General features: G+C 40.1%; 1 protein-coding gene across 4 annotated transcripts in view; it reads right to left on the bottom strand.

Annotated features, from left to right (window-relative positions):
- The window catches only part of Csrnp3 (cysteine and serine rich nuclear protein 3), a 187939-nt gene that overhangs the window by 58807 nt on the left and 103644 nt on the right, over nt 1–25488 (bottom strand). For all 4 annotated transcript variants that reach the window (NM_001271225.2, NM_001446908.1, XM_087651688.1 and 1 more), the window contains 1 exon segment: nt 19368–19538. In NM_001271225.2, coding sequence (NP_001258154.1) covers nt 19368–19538 — 171 coding nt within the window.

Here is a 25488-nt window from a genome sequence, read left to right as displayed (position 1 = left end):
AGAAAGCAGATTTGGCGTCAATGGTTTTTAAAGAGCGAGAAAGACGAAGGCAGAACACAGAATACAAATAACACCTTGGTAGGAAGCCTGCAGGAAACCCTGCCAAGGACAGCTGTGAGAAGCCTCAGCACAGCACCCAGACTGTAATGATGTAGCACTGCTTAGCCTACCCAGGGCTGAGGCTGGTTTAGTTCATATCCTACTTCTGGCTTAAACTGCATCACAGGGGTATCATGTCCTCGTGCATATCCCCATAAGAAGTCGGGAAAGACGAGAAGTCAGGTAGTCATCTCCCCTTGTTTTGAGAAGCTGACTAGAAAGTTGCCAACTAAATACCTCGCTACACCTTGATTTGAGGTTGGAAAACAAAGCTTTAGGCCGTTTCATCTGTAGCCAAACCGGAAGAAGTGTTGGCTGCAAAAAAAAGAAGCTCTACAATCCTTAAGATAAAGTTCTATGAAAATATATGAAGGCCCATTGCATTGCTACCTTATCAATAACTGTTAAGATATCAGCCTTACGCTGTTGGTCCATTAACTCTAATCCTAACCACTATTGTCTAACACTGTAGAATCAAATGGAAAATCAGTTATAATCTGTCAAAACAGGTGACCATGTAATATGTCACACATCCTGCAACGACATTCGAATGAAATCTTTTCTACCCTATTAATCTTATTATAACTCTTGGACTCAAAACTTAGGTACTATTGATTTTTAACAATGTCACCTGTCAAAGAGATTCCAGTAACAGGAGATTTTGTTCTGTCCTACTCATTCTGATGGATATTCTCTTATTTCCGAGTGCATAATATTTTAGTGTGTTGGTTTTCTTTTCAGTTGCTGTGGTAAACACTGACCAAAACCAAGTCATGAAAGAGTTTGTTTCACCTTACACTTCACAGTCCACCATTAAGGAAGAGCCAAGACATGAATACAAGATGGGAGATAGAAGCTGAGAGCAGGGAGGAATGCTGCTCACTGGCTCCCTTCCTCTAGCGTCTTCAGTTACTAGACTTATACTGCCCAGGTCCACCTGCCTGAGGAAGATGGCACTCACAGTGCGCTCCACCCTCCAACCTCCATCAGCAACCAAGAAAGTGGTCTACAGATGTGCACAGACCAATCTGGTGGAGGCAATTTTCTAATCAACATTCCCTATTTCCTGTGGTGTCGTCTTGTTGACAACCAAGATCAGCCATCATAGTATCTCGGGCAGCCATTTTTCAACATTTCAGAACCAATTTTTCTGTATTACCTCACGTTTATTTGTCACGTTCAATTCTGACAGGAAAAATCCATGCAGAAAAACCACTTTGAGTTTACCATTATTTTATATGACTGTATCTCAATTGAAATAGTTTCTTTTTTTTTTTAAAGATTTATTTATTTATTATATATAAGTACACTGTAGCTGTCTTCAGACACACCAGAAGAGGGCATCGGATCTCTTTACAGATGGTTGTGAGCCACCATGTGGTTGCTGGGAATTGAACTCATGACCTCTGGAAGAGCAGTTGGGTGCTCTTAACCGCTGAGCCATCTCTCCAGCCCCCGAAATAGTTTCTTAATTGGATATCTTCACAGACATTCTTTACTCACTTTTCAGACAGTGTTTGACTAATTTTTTTTCCTTATTTTATTTAACTTTGAAGCTGCTCTTCCTCCTCCTCTTCCTCCTCTTCCTCCTCCTCCTCTTCCTCCTCCTCTTTTGGACAACAGATAACTAGACCAGCAATTTTCAATTGGTTACATAGGTGTAAATCTGGACACATTAATGCAATGCAAAGGAAAAATAAAAACATGCATAATGCTTTTATCCTAGTCCCGAGAAACTTTTTGTTTGTTTGTTTTGTTTTGTTCTCTCAAGACTGGGTTCTTTGTGTTACAGCCTGGCTGACCTGGAACTCTCTCTGTATACCAAGCTTGCCTCAAACTCATAGAGATTTGCCAACCTCTACCTTATAAGTGCTGGAATTAATGGTGTGCAGCACCACTTCCTGGCAAGAAGGAATTTTCTTGTGCCAAGATGTTGACAGTAGAGAAATGTTACTGCCTCAAGTCAAGAATCTGTGATCTCCTTAGGATCCATATACTTTGCTTTGTATTTTGTGTGTATGTGTGTAGTTTTGTAGCTCTAAAGGATGCAGATGGAGCTCAGTAGTAGAGGGCTTGTCTAGCATATGTGAAGCATGCGGTTTGATCTACAGCACCCAAAGAAAAAGGATGGGTATTGGTGGGAGTTTCACTTGATTCTGCCTGTGGAATCACATGAAATATGAGATTAAAACAAACACAAAACCAAGCTATAGGTGCAATAGAATAGCCACGAGTCACTGATTGCTCCTTGGTCCTATCCACTAGTGAAATGTTTTCTAGCCATTAGAAGAGTCAGTATGAATTATAGTTGTAGTATTCAGATTGTGTGAAATCAAATTTCAAAAGTTTTTAACAAAATCACACTGTTGGGCACACTAAATCAAAGGGTTTGCTATATGTGGGCTTTCTTGATAGTGGTTGTACTGTTTCCATTGCCTCCCGTAAGAAACACGTGTTAGCAAAATTAAACATTGGAAGACACTTGGTGTTGGATATCTTCTTTGTTGTTATTGTCCTAGATTTTACATGTTCCCTTTTTTAATTTTAATTTTTATGCATTTTGTGCTGGCAAGCAAGCCAGAGCCTTTGACCATGTTAGGCAAATGTTCTAACACTGAGCTAACTCCCCACCTGCTTTGTGATGGTTTGCATATGTTTGGCTCAGGGAGTGGCACTGTTAGGAGGTGTGGCCTTGTTGGAGTAGGTGTGTCCTCATAGGTATGGGCTTTAATGTCCCCATCCTAACTGCCTGGAAGTCAGTCTTTTCCTAGAGGCCTGCAGATGATGATGCACCAGCTGCTGCCCCTGCACCATGCCTGCCTGGATGCTGCCATGTTCCCGCCATGATGATAATGGGCTGAACCTCTGAATCTGTAAACCAGCCCCAATTAAATGCTGCCCTTACAAGACTTGCCTTGGTCATGGTGTCTGTTCAGGACAGTAAAACCCCAAATAAGACACTCTTTCATCTGTAATTTAGAAGAAATTATACTATAAAAATGATGGGCCCCCTGTGTACTTTGCTTAATATTGTCACACACTACTTCATGTGGGAATGACTTTGGGGTTATAATATTTAACCATCCTTAAAGTTAGACTATAAAGTGTATGTATAAGCAATGGAGAACATGCTCCATGCATGCTATAGCACTCCCAACCACACTGCATATGTAACTGCCTTCATCTGGAGCATTAAGCTTAATATCGATGTGTGCTATGATCTCCGACTTCCGATACATTGCAAAATCATCTTTAAACCAATTTAAATTTCAGCTTCTCTAATAAATAGTCTTTGTACTTGACTTCAGAGCATTCCCAGACTGAAGATTCTTACATGTAGCTATCAAAGCACTCAAGGGTATAGTCACTCTGTCTACACGGCCAATGAGGATGGGGTCTGCATAAAGAGATGACACCAATTGGTAGCAAAGGCTTCCTAATGCTGGCTTCACCATTTTGTGGAGTGAAGCAAGACTTGTACATTCCCAATGTTTAAATCCACTTTTGTGTGTTCATGACTTTCTGACAACTAGGAAGCCTAACCTGAATTTCTTAGCCTTTGATTCAATGACAGAGGTGATTGGTCGCTAGCAAATATTACCTGATATTGATTACAAAAAAAAAAAGTGATGAAAAATAAGACATGTCAGTTTCAAAACATAGAGAAAGCTAATCACAGTATCATAGTTTTTCAAGTTCATTTTGAACAAAATACCTACAACTTGTGAACAGATAACATGTGGAGTAATTTTGTTGGAAAATCCTAATAGCTTTGACCTGTGAACTAAGGTTATTGAGCACCACATACTGTGCCTGAATTGGTCCATTCTCCAGTGTGTGTGGTCCTCTAGAGCCAACACAGTAGCGTCCCCAGAATGATGGGTGACCAGCGAAACACTTCCAGCCATCGTGAGGAAGATCCTGAACCGGACATTCTAACTTCACTTGAAATCCAAATACTAATTAAGAGGGTGATTTGGTGACTCATTAAACACAGGCTTACAGCAAAATGAGACTGACAGTGGAGAAAGATAAGCAAATAAAGGGACCACTACAACGACTAAGGGAAGGAAGAGTTGCTGTGACCATCATCTCAATTCTTAGCTTTAAGAATTTGTTCTACGGAGCAGTGATAGCACACTTTAATCTTGGCACTCAGCAGGCAGAGGCGGTTGTATCTCTTGTGAGTTCAATGGCAGCCTGGTCAACAGACAGAGTTCTAGAACAGCTAAGGCTACACAGAGAAACTGTGTCTTAGAAACACAAACAGAATTTGTTCTGAGTTAATATTTATCAAAACAAACAAAATGCCACATCACATAGCAATTTTGTCTTCAGTGCTCAAAAGAAATGCAGAAAAATGTAAGACTACACCACAAAAAAATAAGATGAACAAACAAAATCCTGTTGAGTTAACATGAACATCACAGGGTTTACCCAGCGATGATATGGTAAATGTTTAATAGCTGCCTCTTGGGCATACATTTACTATAGCATGTAGTCCATAAATAATAAATAATATATAAGTGATAAAATATCCAGTAAATATTCTTTACTAGAGTTCCATGTAACTGATTTTCTCAGAATAAGTGATTGATTTTTCTTTTTACCTAATGATCACATACACAGCCATTCTCTATAATTGAAAAGTGATGGTTTACATGCAGACTGGACATGAGCACTGGTTAATACTTTCATTGAAGTAAGCAAGTGAATGGAAAGTGAAACATGGAAAACACATTGAGAGAGTCCCTCACTCATCAGTTAAATGAATGACTTCTTTACGGCGTAGGACAGTATGCTTTAGAACTATAGGAATACCTACTGACATTTGGGGTCTCCTTAATATGTCAGAGACATAGAAATGACAGACCTTAAACTTAATAAACAGTAATCGCTTTCTTCCCAGTTTTCTTCTTTAAACAATCTAAACGAAAACATAAAACAGCCCGAGCTTTCAGTGCTTGACCACGCCCATGGTTAAGAATGCCAACCACTTATGGGGCTGGAGAGATGGCTCAGTGGTTAAGAGCACCCACTGCTTTTCCAGAAGTCCTGAGTTCAATTCCCAGCAACCACATGGTGGCTCACAACCATCTGTAATGAGATCTGATACCCTCTTCTGGTGTGTCTGAACACAGCTACAGTGTACTCATATATAATATGATAAAAATAAAAAATAAAGAACGCCAACCACATATTTAACCACACGGCTGATCTCATGGCTCCTGACAATAGTGTTGGCACCATATCTACTGAAGCATAGTCTCCTGTATGTACTACTTCCCTTTAATAGATTAAAACCAAAGACGTGTGTCATAGTATATGTCATAGCAAAACATAGTAAAAATAATTATAAAATAGCATATTTTAAGTGTTTATTATTATCTTAAGTAACTTTATTAACAAGTTAAATTAACATTAATATAGTACATGTATTCATAGTTCTGGTATTGGGGAACTACAAGGTAAATTAATTTTGCTACTCTACTCAAAATACGGCTTTAAAAATTATGGAAAACAAGGTGGTTGCCAAGAATACCCACAATAAAAATAAATGTCTTAAAGAAGACTTTTCAGTGTGGTTAACTACTGTGGAAAATATTTTGTTGTGGACCTATGAATTACCCCAACAAGGTAATGATAAATATTTATAGAAAAGTAACTCTTTACAGCAAATTGAAGGTAAGAGGTGACATGTTAAAGGGCGTGTGTTTATTTCCTTGGCAACGTAAATAAAAGCAGTGCAATGACAACTCTCAATTTATATAATTTAATAATTACCTTGTTTTATATTGAAAAATTAAGTTGTGCCTACATAGGGTAATCCTAGATAAGAATGGCACATCAAAAGACAAAGGGTTACTCATCAGGTTCTTTGAATGTGACAAGTTCAGACGCTAAAGCAAATGTGGCTAGGACTTCAGCCTGGCTCCACAATTCACTGACAAATGGACCCTGAGAACACATTAATAACCAACTTCTTGAAATTCCAGTTTTACGATCTGAAAACGAGCACCTATATCGTAGGACTGGAGTAGTAATTAAAACATATTCCTGCGTGTAAAGGAGAAGAGTAAACATATATGTTTCTTAAAACTGATTTTATCATTGTGAGGGAAACCCATTCTGATTATGAGTGGAAGTTAAAAGAGAGCCTTGTCTCACTTCCTCGGAGGGATGCTAATAGTAACAGTAGCAGTTGTCTTTACAATTCACATCCCTTGGTGTCCCTTGCTCTGTCCTTTGCTGTGTGTGCTGTGCGGAAGCCACAGTCCCCTCCCTTGTCCTGCCATCCCTGGTTCTTTCCCGCTCTCCTGTCTTGAGTATTTTAAGTGGATCGTTTTCTGTCCAAATAACGGGCATCATCATCTCTCTGCCTCCTTTCATCTTTGATTTTCTCCGGGCATCGATTTCTTCTAGCAAACCACACTGGATAAGTGTTACAGAAAAAAAGCCCACAAATACCTGGGCTACCACTTACCTCTCTGTCCTGGTGTCTTCTGAAAAGTCACATTTTATTGACACTTGGATGTGTCGGGAATGAGTCTAAACGACACCAAGCAAACACTTGCAGTGACTATCTCCCATAAAACCGTGCCTTGGAGAGCACTCGTGAAGGCCCTCACGGGCTTCCGTTAAGAAGATCTACACAAGAGCTCGGGAGAGTGCCTGATGCTAATGAACACATAGGTGTTTTTGAAGCCCCGTGCAATCAATCAAGACGGAGGCGGCTGCCAAAATGCCCATGCTTTCCCTGAGCACTTCTTACATGGAGCCTTCTAAGAGGTTTCACCATGCCCAGGCTTCCCTGCTCAGTCAGGCACAACACTATCTTCAACTCTCCCTCCTTTGTTCCTTTTACTCTAAGGAGATGGAAATATTACTTTAAAAGAAATAGTGGTCCAGCTTCAGGACCATCCACAAGATCAAAGGTCTACTTTCTATGACATGTAGCACCAGAATAGAAACAATCAGGAGGCCGATAGCGAGAACAGCCGGAGCACAACCACAGAGCATTCGATTTGCAGTTCATTCCACAGTTATTGGAGGTCTCATCTCGATCGGGATCTGTGCGCTGCTTTGTTAGTAGTAGACTATACTATATTTTGGGAATTGGGAATAAAACACCATGAGATGTTTCTGAAGTTTCAAACGTTAGAACAAGAGTGAGTAATAGGGCTATTCCCACTCATCACCTTGGGAAGCAATATAAGAACATTAAAGCCAGGATCCAGTCAGTTGCACGAAAGACCGAAAGACAGACAAAGGTCCCACTGGCTTTGGGATTCCGTAAAGATGCTTAAATATCTTATGATGTCTTGCAGGAATGCTTATGTCATGCACATTACACATCCACGCAGCCCCTCCCACTGAACAACTGTGAGAGTCTCAGTATCTGCCAGTTTTCACTACTGTATTATACAAATTAATGACTGCTCTTTTAAAGACTAAAGCTAGCAAGGACAAAAGAGTAAGCCCTAGGCCTACATATTTCTGTCACTGCTGTGGTTTTCAAAGTGTTGTTGACAGTGGACCAACAAAGAGTTACGACTCCTTATTCTAACCAGCTTCCCTTAGTTTGATCCAGGCCCATATCATACTCTTCTGCACTGTCCTAACACACCACACTTGAAGTTCATGGTTGGTTCAGTTAAAACAGCTCAAAGCAAAGTTCATTAAAATTATATATATATATATATATATATACATAGTATATTTTTCATGAAATCACTGTCGAGAAGAGGAGGAAGGTACTGAATACATTTGTTAAAGGTTAGTTCTGACTAACGAGTGTGCATTTGAAGACTCTATCATTGGCTTATAAGTCCCTCTGCCTTCCTGTATCAACAATAATATATATATGTATATATATATATATATATATGTAACCTTTTGTGATATCTACAAGCTGAAAGCAAAAGAAAATGGTAAACAGGATTTCACCATGAGCACACTAATACCCATAAGTACACAGAAATAGATACTGAACAAGCAATTTGTCCTCAAATATTTTACTACAAATAATACACACATGAGAAATAATCAGAAGTATGCAGTAGTTGGAGGGAAGGGGGAGGGAAAGGGGATTAGCTGAATCGTATACTAATTTCAAGATCAATCTATTCCTGCATTTTATAAATGAATATGTGAAAACATTTAATCACCATCAAAGCTAATTTTAACAAAAGTAAATTAAAGGTTGAACTCTAGCCACAGAGCTGAAACTTCAGTTTTCAGCTGTGGGTCTTTCAATTGCATCAAATTAAATGAATATACAGCTGAGTACCATTCTCACAAATCCAGTTGACACCAGGGGAAGGAAACAGTGTAGCAAAGCTAAGAACGTTCCTTTTATAATGGTTCTCAAACAAAAGACTGTTAGTTTTAGGATAATGCTCTAAAGAAAACAATATTCTGTTTGAACTCTTTGAAGGTGGCGAGGAGGACCAGATTGCATGGTACTTACTGGAGTTGCGGCAGTGCACTGTGGGCAAGCATGGTAGCAATGGCCACAGGTGACTTTTATAAATGTCTGCGAGAACAACAGTCTGACACTGTAACAAGTTCAGGATTCCACAGTTAAGGACTTGAGCAAAGAATGCATGAGGACGGATTTCATGAGAACATTTGACAAAAATCACCTTGGAGAGGAGGAGGAAGGTACTGAATACATTTGTTAAAGGTTAGTTCTGACTAAGGGTGAGCATGGGTTGGAAGACTCTGTCATTGGGTTATAGGTCCCTCTGCCTTCCTGTATCACCAGTAAAACTGTAAAGGAGATGAGAAGCTGAAAAAGCTAATGAAGCACAAAATATCGAACTATGTATGGGGCCATCATGAAAAGAAGGGGCAAATTACCAAGGCAGAAATCAAACTCGGTGGCTTGAACCATAGACTTCACCTCCAAGAAATGCAAGAAATGAATGTAAAATATAATCAAAGTCGCTAAAACTTACATAATAAGATTAAACTTTATATTTTAAACCTTGAAATTAATTGGTTTCTATTTTTTAAGGAAGTGTGTATTGGGAGGTGTCTTTGACTCTTTTGCCTCATTTTGGGACCTTTTTCCTCCTTCTGGGTTGCCTTGTCCAGCCTTGATATGAGTTTGTAGCCAGTCTTACTTTATCTTGTTATGCTGTGATCAGTTGACATCCCTGGAAGGCCTGCTTTTTTCTGAAGGGAAATAGAGGAGTAGCGTAGGTCTGGGGAGAGGGGAGGTGGGGGACTTGGAGGAGTGGAGAAAGGAGAACCCGGGATTGGGATTTATTATGTAAAATTTACTTAGTAACTCTATTTTATGGATGTTAATACTTGCCCAACTTATTTCAAGATGCTTCACTTAAAATGAAGGTGAATTTCCTGTAGAGAAAGAAAGTGAGGAAGCCCAATCAGACATCTAACCCAGCCTTCTGCTCTCTAGTGTACCATTTGCCATAGTGTTTCTGAAGCATGGTTTTCACTCTAGGAACTCTGTGTGCTTTAATTACACAGGTCATTAGCCACTTGTGTCCTCAGCCTTTGTGTAAATGCAATACAGTGGAGATCTTTACTTTTGGTTGAGCTGATGGTGTAATATACGAAAAATGGTGTTTGGTTCAACGTTAATTTCATTGATTTCCTAACAGACTTGTTAGAAAACTGTATTAGCAGGTTCTGTGTTTATTATATAAATATAATTATATTATATATTATAATAATAACACAATCGTAATATATATTATATAAATATTTCATTATAGCATTAGCTTTTGTCTTAGAGATGTTCTTGCTATTCAAATACCAATTCTCTACCAATCAGGGACTTAACAAATATCTCCTTCTACTACACAGTTCATCTCTTTGCTTCCTTGGAGGTAGATTTATTTATGTAGAAATATATTAACACACTCATATATAATACATTTTCTTTTGCTATTCTTACTTTTACTATACTATAAAACATGGGTTTTTTTCCAAAGCGTAAAGTTTTGAGATGTTTACATTTAGCTCCTCACCACACCACCGAGGACTTGTTTTCCTAGATGAAGATGAGGAAGGGATGGAATTCTCTTTCATTAAAAATATCACGTCCTGGTGCGGCTGCTTTGCTCTGCACCTGCAGGGTCTCTCCTGGCACTTAGGAAGCCGCCATTTAAATGTGGGTTTGTCTCGAAGCTCCCTGTCTGTTCACGTGGGGACTTGGGCTAATCCAGCAGGCTCAACTGTCTTCACATGTTAATTGTCACGATTAGGTATTGAAACGTATAGCCTTTCACTCCTTTTCGCAATTGTACTTGGCCTTCCCTTGGACCCTTACTCTTTTGTAGAAGTTTTAGAACAAGATGGGCTGCATATATATTTTGTATGTTGTAGAATGTTGTCATACAAAATTTAGAGAACAATATAATAAATATTGGCATCGCTGCTTCTATTTTCATATATGGCGGCGTATATATGAAATATATTTCCTCTACGTTCTTTTTTCTTTTGGTTGGGTTACTGAAAAAATTTCCAAGATACCCATCACTTTTTTACATGGATCCATGATATGAGAACTGCGAACTCCTAGATTTCAGACGGGCTGACAACGGAACTCAAATATGAAGTAAAAGATTATATTCAAAACTTAAAGACCAGGAAAAATGATATAAATAAAAACAAGGATATGGAAAATATAAAAAAAAATCACTAATTTCACAAAAATTTGAAAGATCGATAAAATATATTTTAAAAGGATCATAGTGCAAAAAAAAAAAAAACAACAATGTCTGTTCTGTCTGTGTAAGTGACTCAAGATCCGTGTGGCTGGAGTTTGGGGGTGGAGAGAAGCAGGCGTGAGGGCGTGGCCACAGGCCCTATGCAGGGTTTGGAGGCTGCAGGGCTTGAATGATTGCTACGTAGGGAAGAACTGAGGCTGGCACAGCGGGGAGATGAGAGGATCTGAAAGGTTTGCCTAGGAGGAACAGATCAGATGACACTTATGATGTGGCCCTGCACGGTGGTCCAACGAGAGATATATAAATGGGTGGATCTGAAACACATTAATGTAGACTGTGGCTATGGGAAACAAACCAAACTATACATAAAAGAGAACATGGGTTTTTTTTTTTTTTTTCCTTTTTTCGAAATAAATCTTGGCAGCCTGAGATAAAAGGCTAAATCCAGTGTCACTGTTTATTGAAGCTAAATGACGGGTCCCCATCCCGAGTTTCAAACACAAATGAAAACTGAACTAACTGTATTTATGGGGCGGTAGGCGATCTGACTTTGTAATGCCTTCTCCCCAGCTGATTGGAGAGACGGTGAAGGTGAACGCAGCTTGCATTCCCTCAAGTGTGTGATACGGAGAGCTACTGCAGGAACAGCTGCACAGCCCCGGCCTCCAATTAAGCAGCAGCGCCGATGCCTCTGCTCAGGAAAGCTACACGGAAGCAAATGAAACCAGGCAGGAGCATGCTGGGAATACATAATTACCACAGAACCCTTTTTTAAAACACAGCTCACCGCCACGTGCATATTTGAATACGATAGCTAATAAACCAGGCTCTCCATACTTTGCAATGATGCCCATCAAATCGGGAATCACTATTAACTTGTGAGCTCATATGCCCTTCCATTAATCTGCGTGCCACTGTTAGGTCCTAAATAAATACACCATTTTTTTTTTTTACTTTAGATGACTTAGTTCCATTGAAAAATATGGTCATGTGCAATATAAAATCATTTACCAAGTATTTAACGAGAGTTGAATCGGAATCGATAAAAATAGAAAAAAAAATTATGAGTTGTTAAGTTCTTTAAGTATTCAGAATAGCAGTGATGTGAAAAACAGAATAGGGTAAGTGTTGAAACAATGTTAAAGTGACATTGGACTGTACATTTCTTTGCAAAGCAGATTAGGTCCTCTTTGTTTTATACTTCTACCTCCTACCAGTACAGAAGTGAATGCCAGATAGTTAAGGCCTAATCAGTTGTCTATAGACTCATTAAATTATACAAATGTTAAAGTGTTTAATGGGTGCTGGGCAAACAAGGACCTTTTTCCTGCTTTCCCGAGCACACACCCATTCTTAAAAACCACAAGTAAAGCACCCTGCTTAATGATATAAGGACGTGTGATTGAAGACAGATATGAAGAAAGGGTTCAAGATGGTGGGGAGACAAGAAAGATGCTATGTACAAGGGGAGAGCGAATGGAGGAGGAGCTGGGAGAATTATAAACACTGATCTGAGAAAGAAAATTGACCCTGGACATCTAGAAAGATGGTTATGATGCACTAATCATACAGGTGTTGCTGCCAACCAGTTAGTCAACACCAATTGGAAGAAGAGACCATGCCATTGCTCACGCTTTTCAACGGTAGCGGAATGACAGTGGCCTCCGAGTAAGTGGTCAAAAGGAAGAGCAGGGTGAGACTTGGTGGAGAAAGATTTTATATAAACCTTGTAGCAAATAGAGAGTTTTAAATAGTTTAGAAGACAACAGAAAAGGCACTGCAGCCTGAGTAGGATCCAAGTTGCCACAGGACGTCGTCGCGTGGATAGCTATTTCTAACACATCGTTATTGGTTTCCACAGCCTCTCAGGTGAAGGCGTGTAACACCAGTTGCGAGGCATCAATCAGTAAGCCTTGCAGAATACTCAAGCTAATGTTTGCTAAACAGCTACTCTTTCTTAGGCTGGTCCTCCTCTCATCATTTGCCCTGCTTTTGAACTGCTTGGTTTCTGACAACTAGACCAAGCGACTAATGACTCGGCTGATCTGTGTTATCTAGATGTGTCCCTGACCTGAGGGTGAGCACCATGATGTCAGAGGTGGTACACAGCTGGCTCCAGTCTGTTCGCACAAGTTCGTGCTGGCTGATTATTTTTTTCCAAAGTTATGGGTGGGGCCAAAGTTATGGGGGGGGTATCTCTTAATGCTGTGATGTTTATATTTGTTATCTTTATGAAATTTAGGATTCTCTCGGAACCCTGTCTTTTACAGTCAGTATCGCAGAATAAAAAGGAGTTTTTTTTGTTTGTTTGTTTTTTGTTTTCTAGTATCATAAAACACCCATAATGGAAGCATGGGATAGATGGCTACAAGTACCTCTGCAAAACAGAGCTTCCAAAGTAATACCACAACGTGGGGTATCTGTGATATTTACCCCAGTAATACTCACTCCTTAGAGCCTTCACTCACACACGGATGTCTCACAGAGCTTGTGACACAAATTATATAACACTCTTGAAGCTGAATGCGAGCCTTTAGTGTATTTTAACTGCTTAGTAAAGACCGGTTGTACTGCCAAGGGAAGCTTCACACTCACTTTGTACCAACTCTCCACGTTAAACCCTCACAGGAAATGGGAATAATTGAGAAGGAGTAACCGGAGAAATTTTCTGACTCACATGTTTATGCTCTGTGGATTCAGAGAAAAAGGTGGGCCAAGGGAACAGCGAGGGGAAGAGGGAGACAGACATACTCTCTGCTCTTAGGAAAAAATCATACCCACATCTGTGATGATTAATTTCCACTTTTGTTACGGCTGTAATAACTCCGGATTGCACAGCCATGTTGGCATGTTAAAAGAACTCAACTAATATGGGAGCCTTCCGTGACCTGAAAGCACGTTAACTATGTGAAAGACATCCACTACCCGCTCCCATGTGCGGTGTAGAGCGGTCATCCTTTGACCCCTCTGCATTTCGAGTCCTGTATGGTATGCATTTATCTGTCCGCACAGGACTGCAGGAGATGTGTTCCTTTAGGGACCATGTTTCACCACACAGCTTCTCGTTATTTATGCAACGTGCCAAGAACCTTTAGAGGGCAGGGGGAAAATATCATTCCTGTCTTCTCCCTGAAGCTCTGCTTTTGACAGGATGACTGGCTAAAGAGCCACAGGGATTTGGTGAAACAAAGCAGTGCTCAGTCCTATGGAATCTGCAGCTTCTATTCCAAGGAGAGTACCAGCTACGACCTTGGTTGAGCACTGGGAAGTATGCTGGTTGCCTAGCAAAATTTAGAAGTTCAAGGAAAAAGCCATCACATTCTTCCTAATTTACATTTTGAAGCTGTTATTATCATAATGGGGTATGCTACAAATTGAAATGCCTTAACAGGAGGCTGAGAATAGTATGACATTTTGCATTACCGCAGCGGCTGACACATACCAACCAATCTTATTAATTTCTATATTTGCAAAAACAACAAAATGCTGTAATGTACAGTGTGCTTGTGGCTCCCCAGCAAAGAGCTCACCCACTCATTTAAATTGGAAGGGTAAAGCCAGGATGATTGAGATTTACATAAGAGTAACCACGGTTTCGGAATCTCGGCGTGAATGGAAATTGCTTCCCATTGCCGCAAAGGTTTAATAGTTTTAAAAATTCCTTATTCTAGACAAGAAGGGCTGCTGTCTTCATTTTCGATTGCAGGAAAGCAAGTTAGGGGGACAGGATTCATTAGTAAATCTTTGAAGGATGATAATCAGAGATTCCCATCAAGGAGATATTGCTAATGAACTGCTATCTAATCTAATTTAAATAGTAATATATATATTTAGAATATATATTCTAAAATGTTGCACATCAATTTCTGGAGTAGCAAATAATTTTAATCATTATTATGCTTTTTTCCTTTGTAGCTCTGGCTGGCCTGGAAGTCTGTGTATGTAGACCAAGCTGGCCTGAAACTCACCAAGATCTAGCTGCCTGTTTCCAAATTGCTTGGATGAAAGGTGCAGGCCCCTGTACTCAGCCTTAAAATACATTCAAAAAGAAACAAAAGTTTTAGCTATCACTCGCACACTGGTTGATGTGCTTTCAACTTTTATATTCTAGGCAGAAACGTTCGTTATTGATTCTTCATTATTCCCCACAACACATCTCCTTCTGAGGTTCCCCCATGATATGAAAGCAGGGAACAAAACAGACTACTATCTCGAAAGGCCTCTGTAATCAAATTAATATTCCAGTTACCTTTGAATATTAGAATTTGTGGGGTTGGAATAATGGCAGCAGTGAAGAACATTTGCTGCCCTTCCAGATGACCCACCATTGCTTCACAGCACCCACCTGGGGCAGTGCTCTCTCTCTCTCTCTCTCTCTCTCTCTCTCTCTCTCTCTCTCTCTCCTCCTTCCTCCTCCTCCTCCTCCTTCTCTCTCTCTCTCTCTCTCTCTCTCACACACACACCCACACACACACACACAGAGAGAGAGACAGAGACAGAGAGACAGAGACAGAGAGACAGAGACAGAGAGACAGAGAGAGACAGAGACAGATACAGAGAGACAGAGACAGACAGAGAGACAGAGAGAGACAGAGAGAGACAGAGAGACAGAGAGACAGACAGAGAGAGACAAAGAGACAGAGACAGAGACAAAGAGACAGAGACAGAGAGTGAGTGAGAGAGACGGACTTTGGGACTTGGCTGTAATACTGCCCAGCTTGGTTCCTCGTACAATTTCATCCCACGGTTCTCCATACATCAATACAAAGTGATTGATCTTTATTTTTTTGAAACGTATCTCTTGGGAATGCATTAGAACAGTAACAGAAATAAAAATTAGTGGATACAAAAGCCCATCCATCATCCTAATCTTTCAACCCATCAAATTGTTTACAATTCTCAGTCCTTGACCCTGTCTTTGCTTTTGAGCATGTATAGGTCTACCCTGCAGTATAAAGAAGATTCTGTTTTTGCCTCTCTTCGCAGTATCTCACAAGCATTTTACATACGGTGTAATCCTTATAACTATCGTGAAAATGACTTCATTAATGGGTTACTGTAACGTAATGAATCACTCTCCCACTCTGACCTTGCTGCCTCCCCCCTCCACCTTCTCACACTACAATCAAACGCCAACATAATTTTCCATTGCGTTTGATGTTTCTCCTTTCACATAGATTTTCTGAATACAGAACCAGAAATATTTGAATGATTTTTATACTGGCAAGGTACTTCCTGAATTTCACAGCCATTAAGGCAACATGTGTACCTACAATGTATATTGTGGCTTCTCCCAGATACTTAGTATCACTATTTTCTATTAGCTGGAGGAATACTAACTTCATAGTGGTGAAATCTTTATGGTTTCATTTTAATAACATATATATAAGTATTTTAATCTATTTGTTATTACTATGATTATTAAACACTTTACTGTATGAGGTAATTGTGTTTTCTACTATGGATTGATTATCTTTGTGGCATGCCTTAGCTTGCATCTCAAAGAAGTGTGTGAGGGCGGAGCAGGGTGTGTCTCAGTGGGTAGAGTGCTTGCCTGGCATACACAGAGCCCTGGGTTCACTCTCTAACATAACATGCACAGGGCATGGAGACAAAATCACAGCCCTTGGAAGGTAAATGCAGGAGGACCAGGAGTTCAAGGCCATTTCCTTCTGCTACATGACAAATTGGAGGCTAGCCTCAAATACTTCAGAATCTGTCTCAAATATACGTATTTATAGATGTGCTTTTAAACTCTAGAGGATAATCTTAGACCTTATTAAATACATATTTCTAATATAAATTGCTTCCTTTTTGCTTGGATAGTTTATAGCAGATAAGTGTGTTATTTTAATATCATTAAATATGTTAAATGTTTCCCAATGTGAATTTTTCCTAATCCTTCAAAGCACTCAACAGTCTTGCCAAATGTCTTATAGTATGCAAATTCATTATTCCTGCATTTTTTAAATTTTTTATTTAATTAATATAGAATACACTTTGTTATGTCAGAACGAAGTTAAACTGTTTCATTTTAAAAATTATTAATTGCATGGATGTTTATTAAAATCCACTATTAAAATCCCTCTTTTTGCATTTGATAACATTCATTTTTGTATTAATCTCTAGCACACAGAAGACCAGAATTTCGTATACTTTACTAGGTCAAGCACTATAGGCAGAAAAACAATAATATTGTTTTGAATGATAATTCCATATCTGAAACGAGTGTTCAATGTTATGCCTTCTTTTTAATATCCTACTATAACTAACTTATTTGTGAAGATATATACACATGTGTGTGTATATATACATATATAAATACACTTATGCATACATATATACACGTATAATTTCACTTCTTTTGTTTTGATTTGTTTGTGTTGTTTTGTTTCAAGACAGGGTTTCTCTGCATATCACTGGCTGTCCTGGAACTCACTCTGTAGACCAGGCTAGCCTTAAACTCATCCGTCTCTGCCTTCAGATGCTGGGATTAAAGGTATGCACCACCACCCAGCTCATTCCATCTCTTATAAAGACCTCCCTGATGGATTTTCTGGAATTGAACACTATTATTATAAATTAATCCAGAGAACACAGTAACTTCACCTATCTTTATATACACAGATATAGTCTGTCTCTTTATCAAATCTTTCGTGACTCACAATCAATACTATTTTAAAGGTGATATCTGCAATATTGTACGATGAAGGAGCTGAGATAATGGAAAGACTAAAACTATGCCTTGAGACAGGCGCAAACAGCTAATCGCCAGTCTGGGACCAGTGGTTCTCAAACTGTGGGTCACGACCACTCTGGCAAACCTCTAAGCTGTAAATATATTTGCATTATGATTCCTAACAGCAGCAAAACCCGCAGTTATGAAGTAGCAATAAAATAATTTTACGGTCGGGGTCACCACAACATGAACAGCTGTATTAAAGAGTCGGTCGTAGCGTTAGGAAAGTTGAGAACTACTTAAGACTCTCGGTAACATTAGCAAGTACGTAGTAAAGGTTACGTAACATCACGATCCCGAATTCAGCACGTGCATTAGATAATGACACTTTACTGAGCCCTTTCATGTGGATCACCTCCCTTGCTGTGCTTGACAGAGATGCTGCTTGCTACCCTTAACACTAGCATAAAACCGAAAATGTCCCATCTTTCAAATCAAAAGCACGAGCTCATCTCCTAACATCATGCTATGCACAAAGCACCCGTTCAGTTGCAGTACAGATCACAGCAACACTGTCCTCGCATTGTGTCTGTTGGTTTGTTACTGTAGCAGTTGTAATAGTCACTCCTTCTCTTCCACGTGTCTCAGATTGCTCAAAGAAATACCTCCACCTCAGGCTCCTGAAAAAGTCTGAATCACTGGGATTTTAAAAAAGGAGGTTGTCATAGTTCCAAAACCAGGACATGTTTGAGATACAATACATTAAGCAAATCAGCTAACAAAACAAACTAGGCTGGCAAGATGGCTTAGTGGGTAAAAGTGTAAACTTCCAAGCGTGGGAACACGAACCCTGGAACCCACAACGGTAGAAGATGAGAACCAATTCCCCCAAGTTGCCCTCTGACCCCCAACATGTGCACCACTTCATACACACCCTGCCCCTCCTTGCTACACACAAAACGAATGAAGAAGTGCAACAGTTAAAAAGCCCGGCTTAAGAAATCAAGAGGCCCATAAATTTGACAGAGATCAAGGAAAGGTTCCTGGCAGAGTTTGGAGGAGAGAAAGAAAAATGGAAATGGTGTAATCACATAACAATATCAAAAAAAAAAACAATTTTAAAAAGCCCAGGTATCTATCATGGTATTGTGACATTCAAATCTCCCTGCTTTAGAAATGTAAGCTCCTAGCTTACATAGCTATTCCACGTCCGTTGCTTGGGCTTGGGTTGCATGATCACAAGAAAATTTCACATCCATTCGTTAAACCTCACATTACTGTCCCTGGTAGGAATGACTATTGTGACAAGGTGGTTGAGAAAGAGATTGAAGACGCACACATTCTTAGTTTTCTTTTGGTGGACTTTGTAAGTCAAAGAAATAACTCTTGAGGGGCCACCCCTAGGAGGAGAGCTTGGCCCTCCTGCTCTGGCCTCAGTGATCAAAATGTTTCTTACCACTGCCAACCCTTTCCACTAGCAAATGCAGACTTTCATTTTTTTTCCCCTAGATCATGTCGGTTATGGGAAGACACACTGTCTTCCTAACTCCAGTTTATTCCTTTTTCCATACATCTCATCTACGTCCAGTGTGCTTTATGCTTCCTTGAAGAGTCAGAAGAACAAAATGCCTACTTTCATAGACTCAGTGGGCTAACTAGACCGAATCAAGCACTGCCAGTTGTTTCAATAACGGGACCCACCGAGGTGCCTCGAAACGACTTCGTTTTCGCTCGATCTTTCTATTTGACTGATTGCAAAAATTTAAAAACACACTTCTAGCCATAAAGGTAAAAATGAAAATGACCAAATGCTACGCAACGATGATTACCATCCCCCTTCCGGGACCTGAGAGTCCGCCCGCTCCCTGGGTGGTTCCAGTACTCACGGGTGAAGTGATTGGAGGTAGATGGATTGACGCTATCCCCGCTGTCAGCACTTTCGCTGCTGGAGACTTCGTCATCCGATTCCCGAGCAGAGGAGCAGGGCGAGGAGGCTTCCACATCTTCGAACTTCCTCTTTAAAATTCCACTCATAGCTGCGGCGCTGTCACATGTACCTGGAGTGGGAAAGAGCAACCGAGAATTGAAATCTGACTGTCGACTGTGTGGCCAACGTTTGCAGTTGGCTTCCTGAGGCTTCAAACCTGTGAGCTGGGCTGTAGCTGCCCCCTTGAAGGAATCGCAAAGCAGATTCATTGTTCTACTTCAAGTTAGCAAAAAAGACAAACCCAAAACCAAAAAAACAGGCTGAAAATTAACAGAAGTCCTTGACACTTCAGTTAGATCAGCATTTCTGGGGGTTCTCCAATGTCTTTAAGAAATAATTCAGGTTAACGCAGTACCATTAGTCTTTTTTGTTGACAAAATAAGAAAATCCATTTGAGCCCATGAAATTCTATGAAGAACAAAATACAAATGGCACACACACCCCTCCATCTGAAATGATTACTGCGCTGTGCAAAAGCCATCTAGAAGAAATACTGCAAGTGGGATGTAAAAAATTTTATATTTAGAAATTTTCAAATTCAAGGAACCTAGTTAGCAAAGCATAATGAAGCGCATGAAATCAGTTCTGAAGTTTAGGTGGTTTCCATTTTTATACTGCTACAAGATGAACTTTGTCCTCATGCTACCTGGCTGTTGATGCTGCTGCTATCTTTCCAGAAATTTCCTACGGCTATTGGGGATTGCACTAACTGAGTGGACAGAGGGAGTGACAAGTGGGCTTGTTTCCTTCTAAGCCATTTGTTTTGATGAATGAGTTTTCCCTGAGTGCCTGCCTACCCCTCATTAGACCTATTTTACTGCAACAACCAGCTAAATGATACCAACTTTCTTCTCACTATAATGATATTGTGGTGGTTTGAATACGCTTGGCCCAGGACGTGGCACCATTTGCAAGTGTGGCCTTGTTGGGAGTAGGTGTGTCACTGTGGACATGAGCTTGAAGACTTTCATCCAAGATGCCTGAGAGCCAGTCTTCTCCTTTTTTGCCTTCAGAACAGGATCCATGCCTGCCTAGATTCTGCCATGCTCCTGCCTTGATGATTATGGACTGGACCTCTGAACCTTGAAGCCATCCCCAATTGAATGTTCTCCCTTATAAGAGTTGCCTTAGTCATGGTATCTCTTCACAGCAATCAAGCTCTTAAGACGGATATTTTAGTGAATAAACTCCACATAAAATAGCTCAGGTAATTTCCACACCAGCTCACTTTGCGAAATTAAGTTAACTTAGCTGAAGTTATCGCAGGCTGATTCTATGCATTCCACCACATTCGTGCCAGTTAATTTGAACTCTCATTGTAAGTTCTCCCTGCCAGAGCACAGCTGTCAGTCCAGGAGATCAAGAGGGAACCAGTCCCTTAAAACTATTCCAAAACCACTCAGTTATAGGACATCAGAACTTCTCTCAGAAATAGCTAAAGAGCAACCCTTGCCTGTGCAGATCACAGAGTAAGCAGCCTGCTCAGATCCCCTGGGCTCAGCCGGCTCTCTCCAGTCTGATTTGGGAGTTCTCAAAGCATACTGCCTGAACCAGTAGCAACAAACGTATCGAGAGAGAGAGGGGGGTGGGGGGGCTTAGAAATGCATCATTTCAGTTTCTAAGCCAGATCTACCAAGTCAGAAAGATCCAGGGATTAGAGTCTTTTGTGAAGCACCAAACAGGTATCTCTGATACATTCCCAAACAGGGAAACCCTTGCCAACTTTCAGTTTCAATTCCAGAACCTTCCACCTTGGAGTATACACTGTTGGACACAACCCAATGCTCGTTTTCTAGTCAATACTCTGGGTACCTCTGGTATGACTTAGAAAAAAAAATCAAACATAATATTCCATGTATCGTGTCTTTGTTCTTAGTTTCAACTCATTCCTTCTAGGCATGGGTTGAGTAGCTGATATATTTTTGTTTTACACATTAAGTGGTATAGTGGAAGAGTTAAAAACAAGTTATCTTCTGTCACAGTGCTAGGGTCCCTCCTGAAGGGCTTCAACAAATAGCAAAATATCCCCCAAATTATGTCACACTTCTATTTTATTAACATCCATCTTCTGCTTTATTGTCTTAACTATGACGATAGACCACAGGCTCAGGAAAGTTTATCACTATAGGTTCTCCAGAGAATAAAATCTCTGTTCTGCTCTCATTCTACCAGTATTCAGATTAGCTTATTATTTTCTTCATTTTAAAGGGTGTGAAATGCATAAAATGTTCATGCATATCGGAGCCAGCAAAGAGAAGAAAAAAGATATTTTAAGAGGAGTCTTGAAATAAAAGTAGGACAGGATATAAATTTTAAAGTGATTTCACTTCAAGCAAGATGCAAAGTAACTCATGAGGGAGAGACTCCAAGATGCAAAATAATACAAGATGGATACCTTCGGTCAAGACATACATTTCTATAACAAGACATTGCCATGGAAGCCATTAAAGCATTGCTCTTTACTCTCCCCTGCCCCCAAATCCCCTAGCTTCCTTAAGCAGAGTGTATTTCTCAAGGAAGAGGAACTGAAAATCTATCAACCAGGAGCTAAGCCCAAACATCATGTATCAGGTAGGTGGATACCTGGGGCTCCTGTCTCCCTCTCTTAATTCCTTCAAGGAGGAATTGTTGATCCAATGAAAATTGAAATCTTTACCTTTCTTCGTTAGTTCATCTGGGACAAGAACCACATTGATGGAGTTAAAGGTTGAATGAGATTTCTGTCTAGATCTTGAGGATCGAGAGAGCCTCAGCTGGACAATACACAGAGGGTGTTGCTTCATGGAGCAGTGCAGGCACCACACAGACTTGTGGAACTGGTTGAGAGACCAGCTTTCCTGTGCAACAGTGAAAAGCAAGACATCTGTCTTACCTCACTATATGCATATATCGAAGTATGCTAACGAGATATGAAGGACACATGGTCCTCTGCCTTTTGATATATAAGCTCTCACATACTCAATACTGGAGTGGCAAAGAGATATGCAGTCATCTTTTCTATCATCTTCCTCACCTTATTGGGAAAGGAAAAAGTGCAAGGATTTAGGGAGATGTTATTATTACAATGAATTATCTGCCAGGTGGGCATCTCAGAGCAATATGTGACTGTATACAGATCAGGTGTGAAGGATGAATGTCCACCCTACACTATCCTTGATCCCTGAACAGCACACACTATGTTTTCTTTAAAAAATGAGACACAAAGTGGATAGTTAACAAAAAGAAATGTGAGCACTTCAATTAGGCTTTATACAGAATGAAAGCCCAAAGTACAGTTGTTGGGCAGGCATTGGCTTATTTGAATACAAGAAGGTAGAGCACTAAGCCTAGAGGTAGCCATCTTTCCCCAGCTTTTCTCACTGCCCAGTTCAGGAAACATGCTACTCACACGCTCCATCACCGAACGTGTACAAAAGCCCCATCATTCCCCACTCCCATCCACTATTTGCTTTTGATATTTTCCCAGTCTCGGGGAGAATGAGAAATTCAAAATAGAAAAACTATCACACCAGTGTGTAGTTTAAAACTCCAAAGTGACTTCAAGTCTTCTTAGAAATTCAAATCCCCCAGTGCCTTCAAAAAACCCCTCAACAATCTAGCTTGACCAGGTCATTAACTCTGAGCCTCTGACTTTGCCAATACTCCCCACTGGATGGTTCAGTGTCTTAAACTTGGTAGTTCTCTGTCCTCTAAACTATTTTGGATAACTGTCCTTTTAATTACTTTTTCATCTCTTTCTATACATTTACTACTGTCTACATCTATAGTGGGTATTTGTGTATTTCCACATTTGTTTCTTACTGTCATACCCTCTGATAACAGACAACAAGGAGGTTCGTCTTTGTTTTCTTTACTGGTGTTCTATGGTATCTTCTATGTAACAGTGGACTCATGTTCAGACTCCGAATGAAACCCAGTGACTTCTAAGCCTTAGTTACTGGGTCATGCCCATTTGCCTCAAGGACTGAAAGCTCCAGGAAGGAGCACAAATGTTCACATGACTCATTGTTCCATGCCATCTGACATGTTTGATTAAATGACTATCAAAATTCGATGAAACTGACATCAAATCCCCCCCCACCCCATGTAAGAGCGACACATAAGGCAAATATAAGCAGAACATGAACAAGTCTGAAAACTCCTGGACTGGTTCACACACTGTAAGATGAGACGCAGAAAACCAAAATGGAAGACAGAGGGAGACCAGAGCATTAAGTAGTTGATATTTTTGCTTGGCTTTCCTGTTGCCGTCCATGACTAGCAATGTGTTTACAGGTCTCACAGCTTCAATTCAGTGTTCTCAAAACTGATTTTTGGACTCTCCTGGATCAAGTATCTTGCCTGCTGGTCAGACCATTTCTTGATCAACTGGCTACTCCAGAGAATCTCACTCTGGGCTTGTGGAACTCATGTCTACTTCAAAGCCAGTGTCCTCTGCTGTCTGATAAAGGTTCATCTTATTTCTTTTCATTTATCAACAAAATCCTGGAACTTACTTAACTGGATTCTTAGCCTAGGATTCCATTCTGTTTTTCTTCACCTTCTTATTTTTGACACAAGGTCTCACTAGATAGCTCTGGCTGACCTGATGCGGTTAGATCAAGCTGGCTCGGAACTTGCAAATTCATCTGCCCTTGCCTCCCAAGTGATGCAGTTAACATGACATGCTAACACTTTCAGCAACAACCCCTTATTTTGTTGCCAAATACTTTATGTTAAAGCACCAACAACCATGCTTGCTAGCATGCTGTTCTTAAGTGTGATGGTTTGAATATGCTTGGCCCATGGGAAGTGGCACTATTAGGAGCTGTGGCCTTCTTTGAAGACGTGTGACACTTTAGCAGTGGGCTTTTAGATCCTATGCTCAGTCCTCTGCCCAGTGTGGACGAGGGTTTCTCCTAAGTCCTTTCTGATCAAGATGCAGAACTCTCAACTCCTTCTCCAGCACCATGTCTGCCTGGATGCTGCCATACGTCCTGCCATGATGATAATGGACTGAACCCCTGAAACTGTAAGCCAACCCCAATTAAATTTTCGTTTATAAGAGTTGCCTTGGTCATAGTATCTCTTCACTACACTGGAAACCCAAACTAAGAGAGAACTTGGTATCAGGGACCATTATTGCTGTGATAGGCCTGATCTTGTATCAGCTATTAATTTCATATTTTATTAGACATAAGCGTTGCTCAGACATCTCTGAATACATGGATGAAAACACACTCTGAGATAATGAGGATGAATAAAATGCTATTTCCTCTAATATATTTCTGACTTACCTAAGAGAGCAGGAGAGGATGTACCTTAGGAATATGCCTTAAGAATAAATAAATAGTCCCCATTCAAATGAGGATCAGGTTATGTGATCTGCAAATGCGCCACTATAAAATTTAAAATTGCCAGATTGAGTACATGAAAATGTGCTTCACCCAGTTTTATTTGAATTTCAGAAAAAAAAATAAAAGAAATGGATGACATTTCAAACATACTTATGCCTGAATTATTTTTTGCTTATATGAAATTCAACTTAACCGAACAGTCTGCATTTTAATCTGACAATCCTAATTGCTCCTGATAAGGAAGTAAGCTTAATGTGTAATCAACAACAACAACAAAAAAAATCAACACAGGAAACATGAGCAATACCAGATTAAAAATCCGTCTGAGGAAAGAAAGTCAGCTCACGAGGATGAATCACAAATTCACTGAGAGGTTGAGTGGGACTGGTCAGTCAAGGGCAGTCCTGCTGGTCAATGAAGAAGGAGGAAGCCTGTCAGTGACACTGGCCTCACAACTGTTTCTTAATAGCAGTGGTTCTCAACCTCATTAATACTGTGACCTTGTAATATAGTTCCTCATGTCATGGTGACCTCCAACTATGAATGTATTTTGTTGTTATTTCATAATTGCAACTTTGCCATTTTTATGAATCATAATGTAAATAGCTGATGTGTAGGGTATCTGATTTGTCAACCCTGAGAAAAGGTTATTTGACCCCCAAGCAGGTGAGACTCACAGGTTGA

Source organism: Rattus norvegicus, chromosome 3, assembly GCF_021556685.1.
Source record: "Rattus norvegicus strain SHRSP/BbbUtx chromosome 3, alternate assembly SHRSP_T2T, whole genome shotgun sequence".
NCBI lineage: Eukaryota > Metazoa > Chordata > Mammalia > Rodentia > Muridae > Rattus > Rattus norvegicus.
This window is presented reverse-complemented; position numbering and strand designations above follow the sequence as displayed.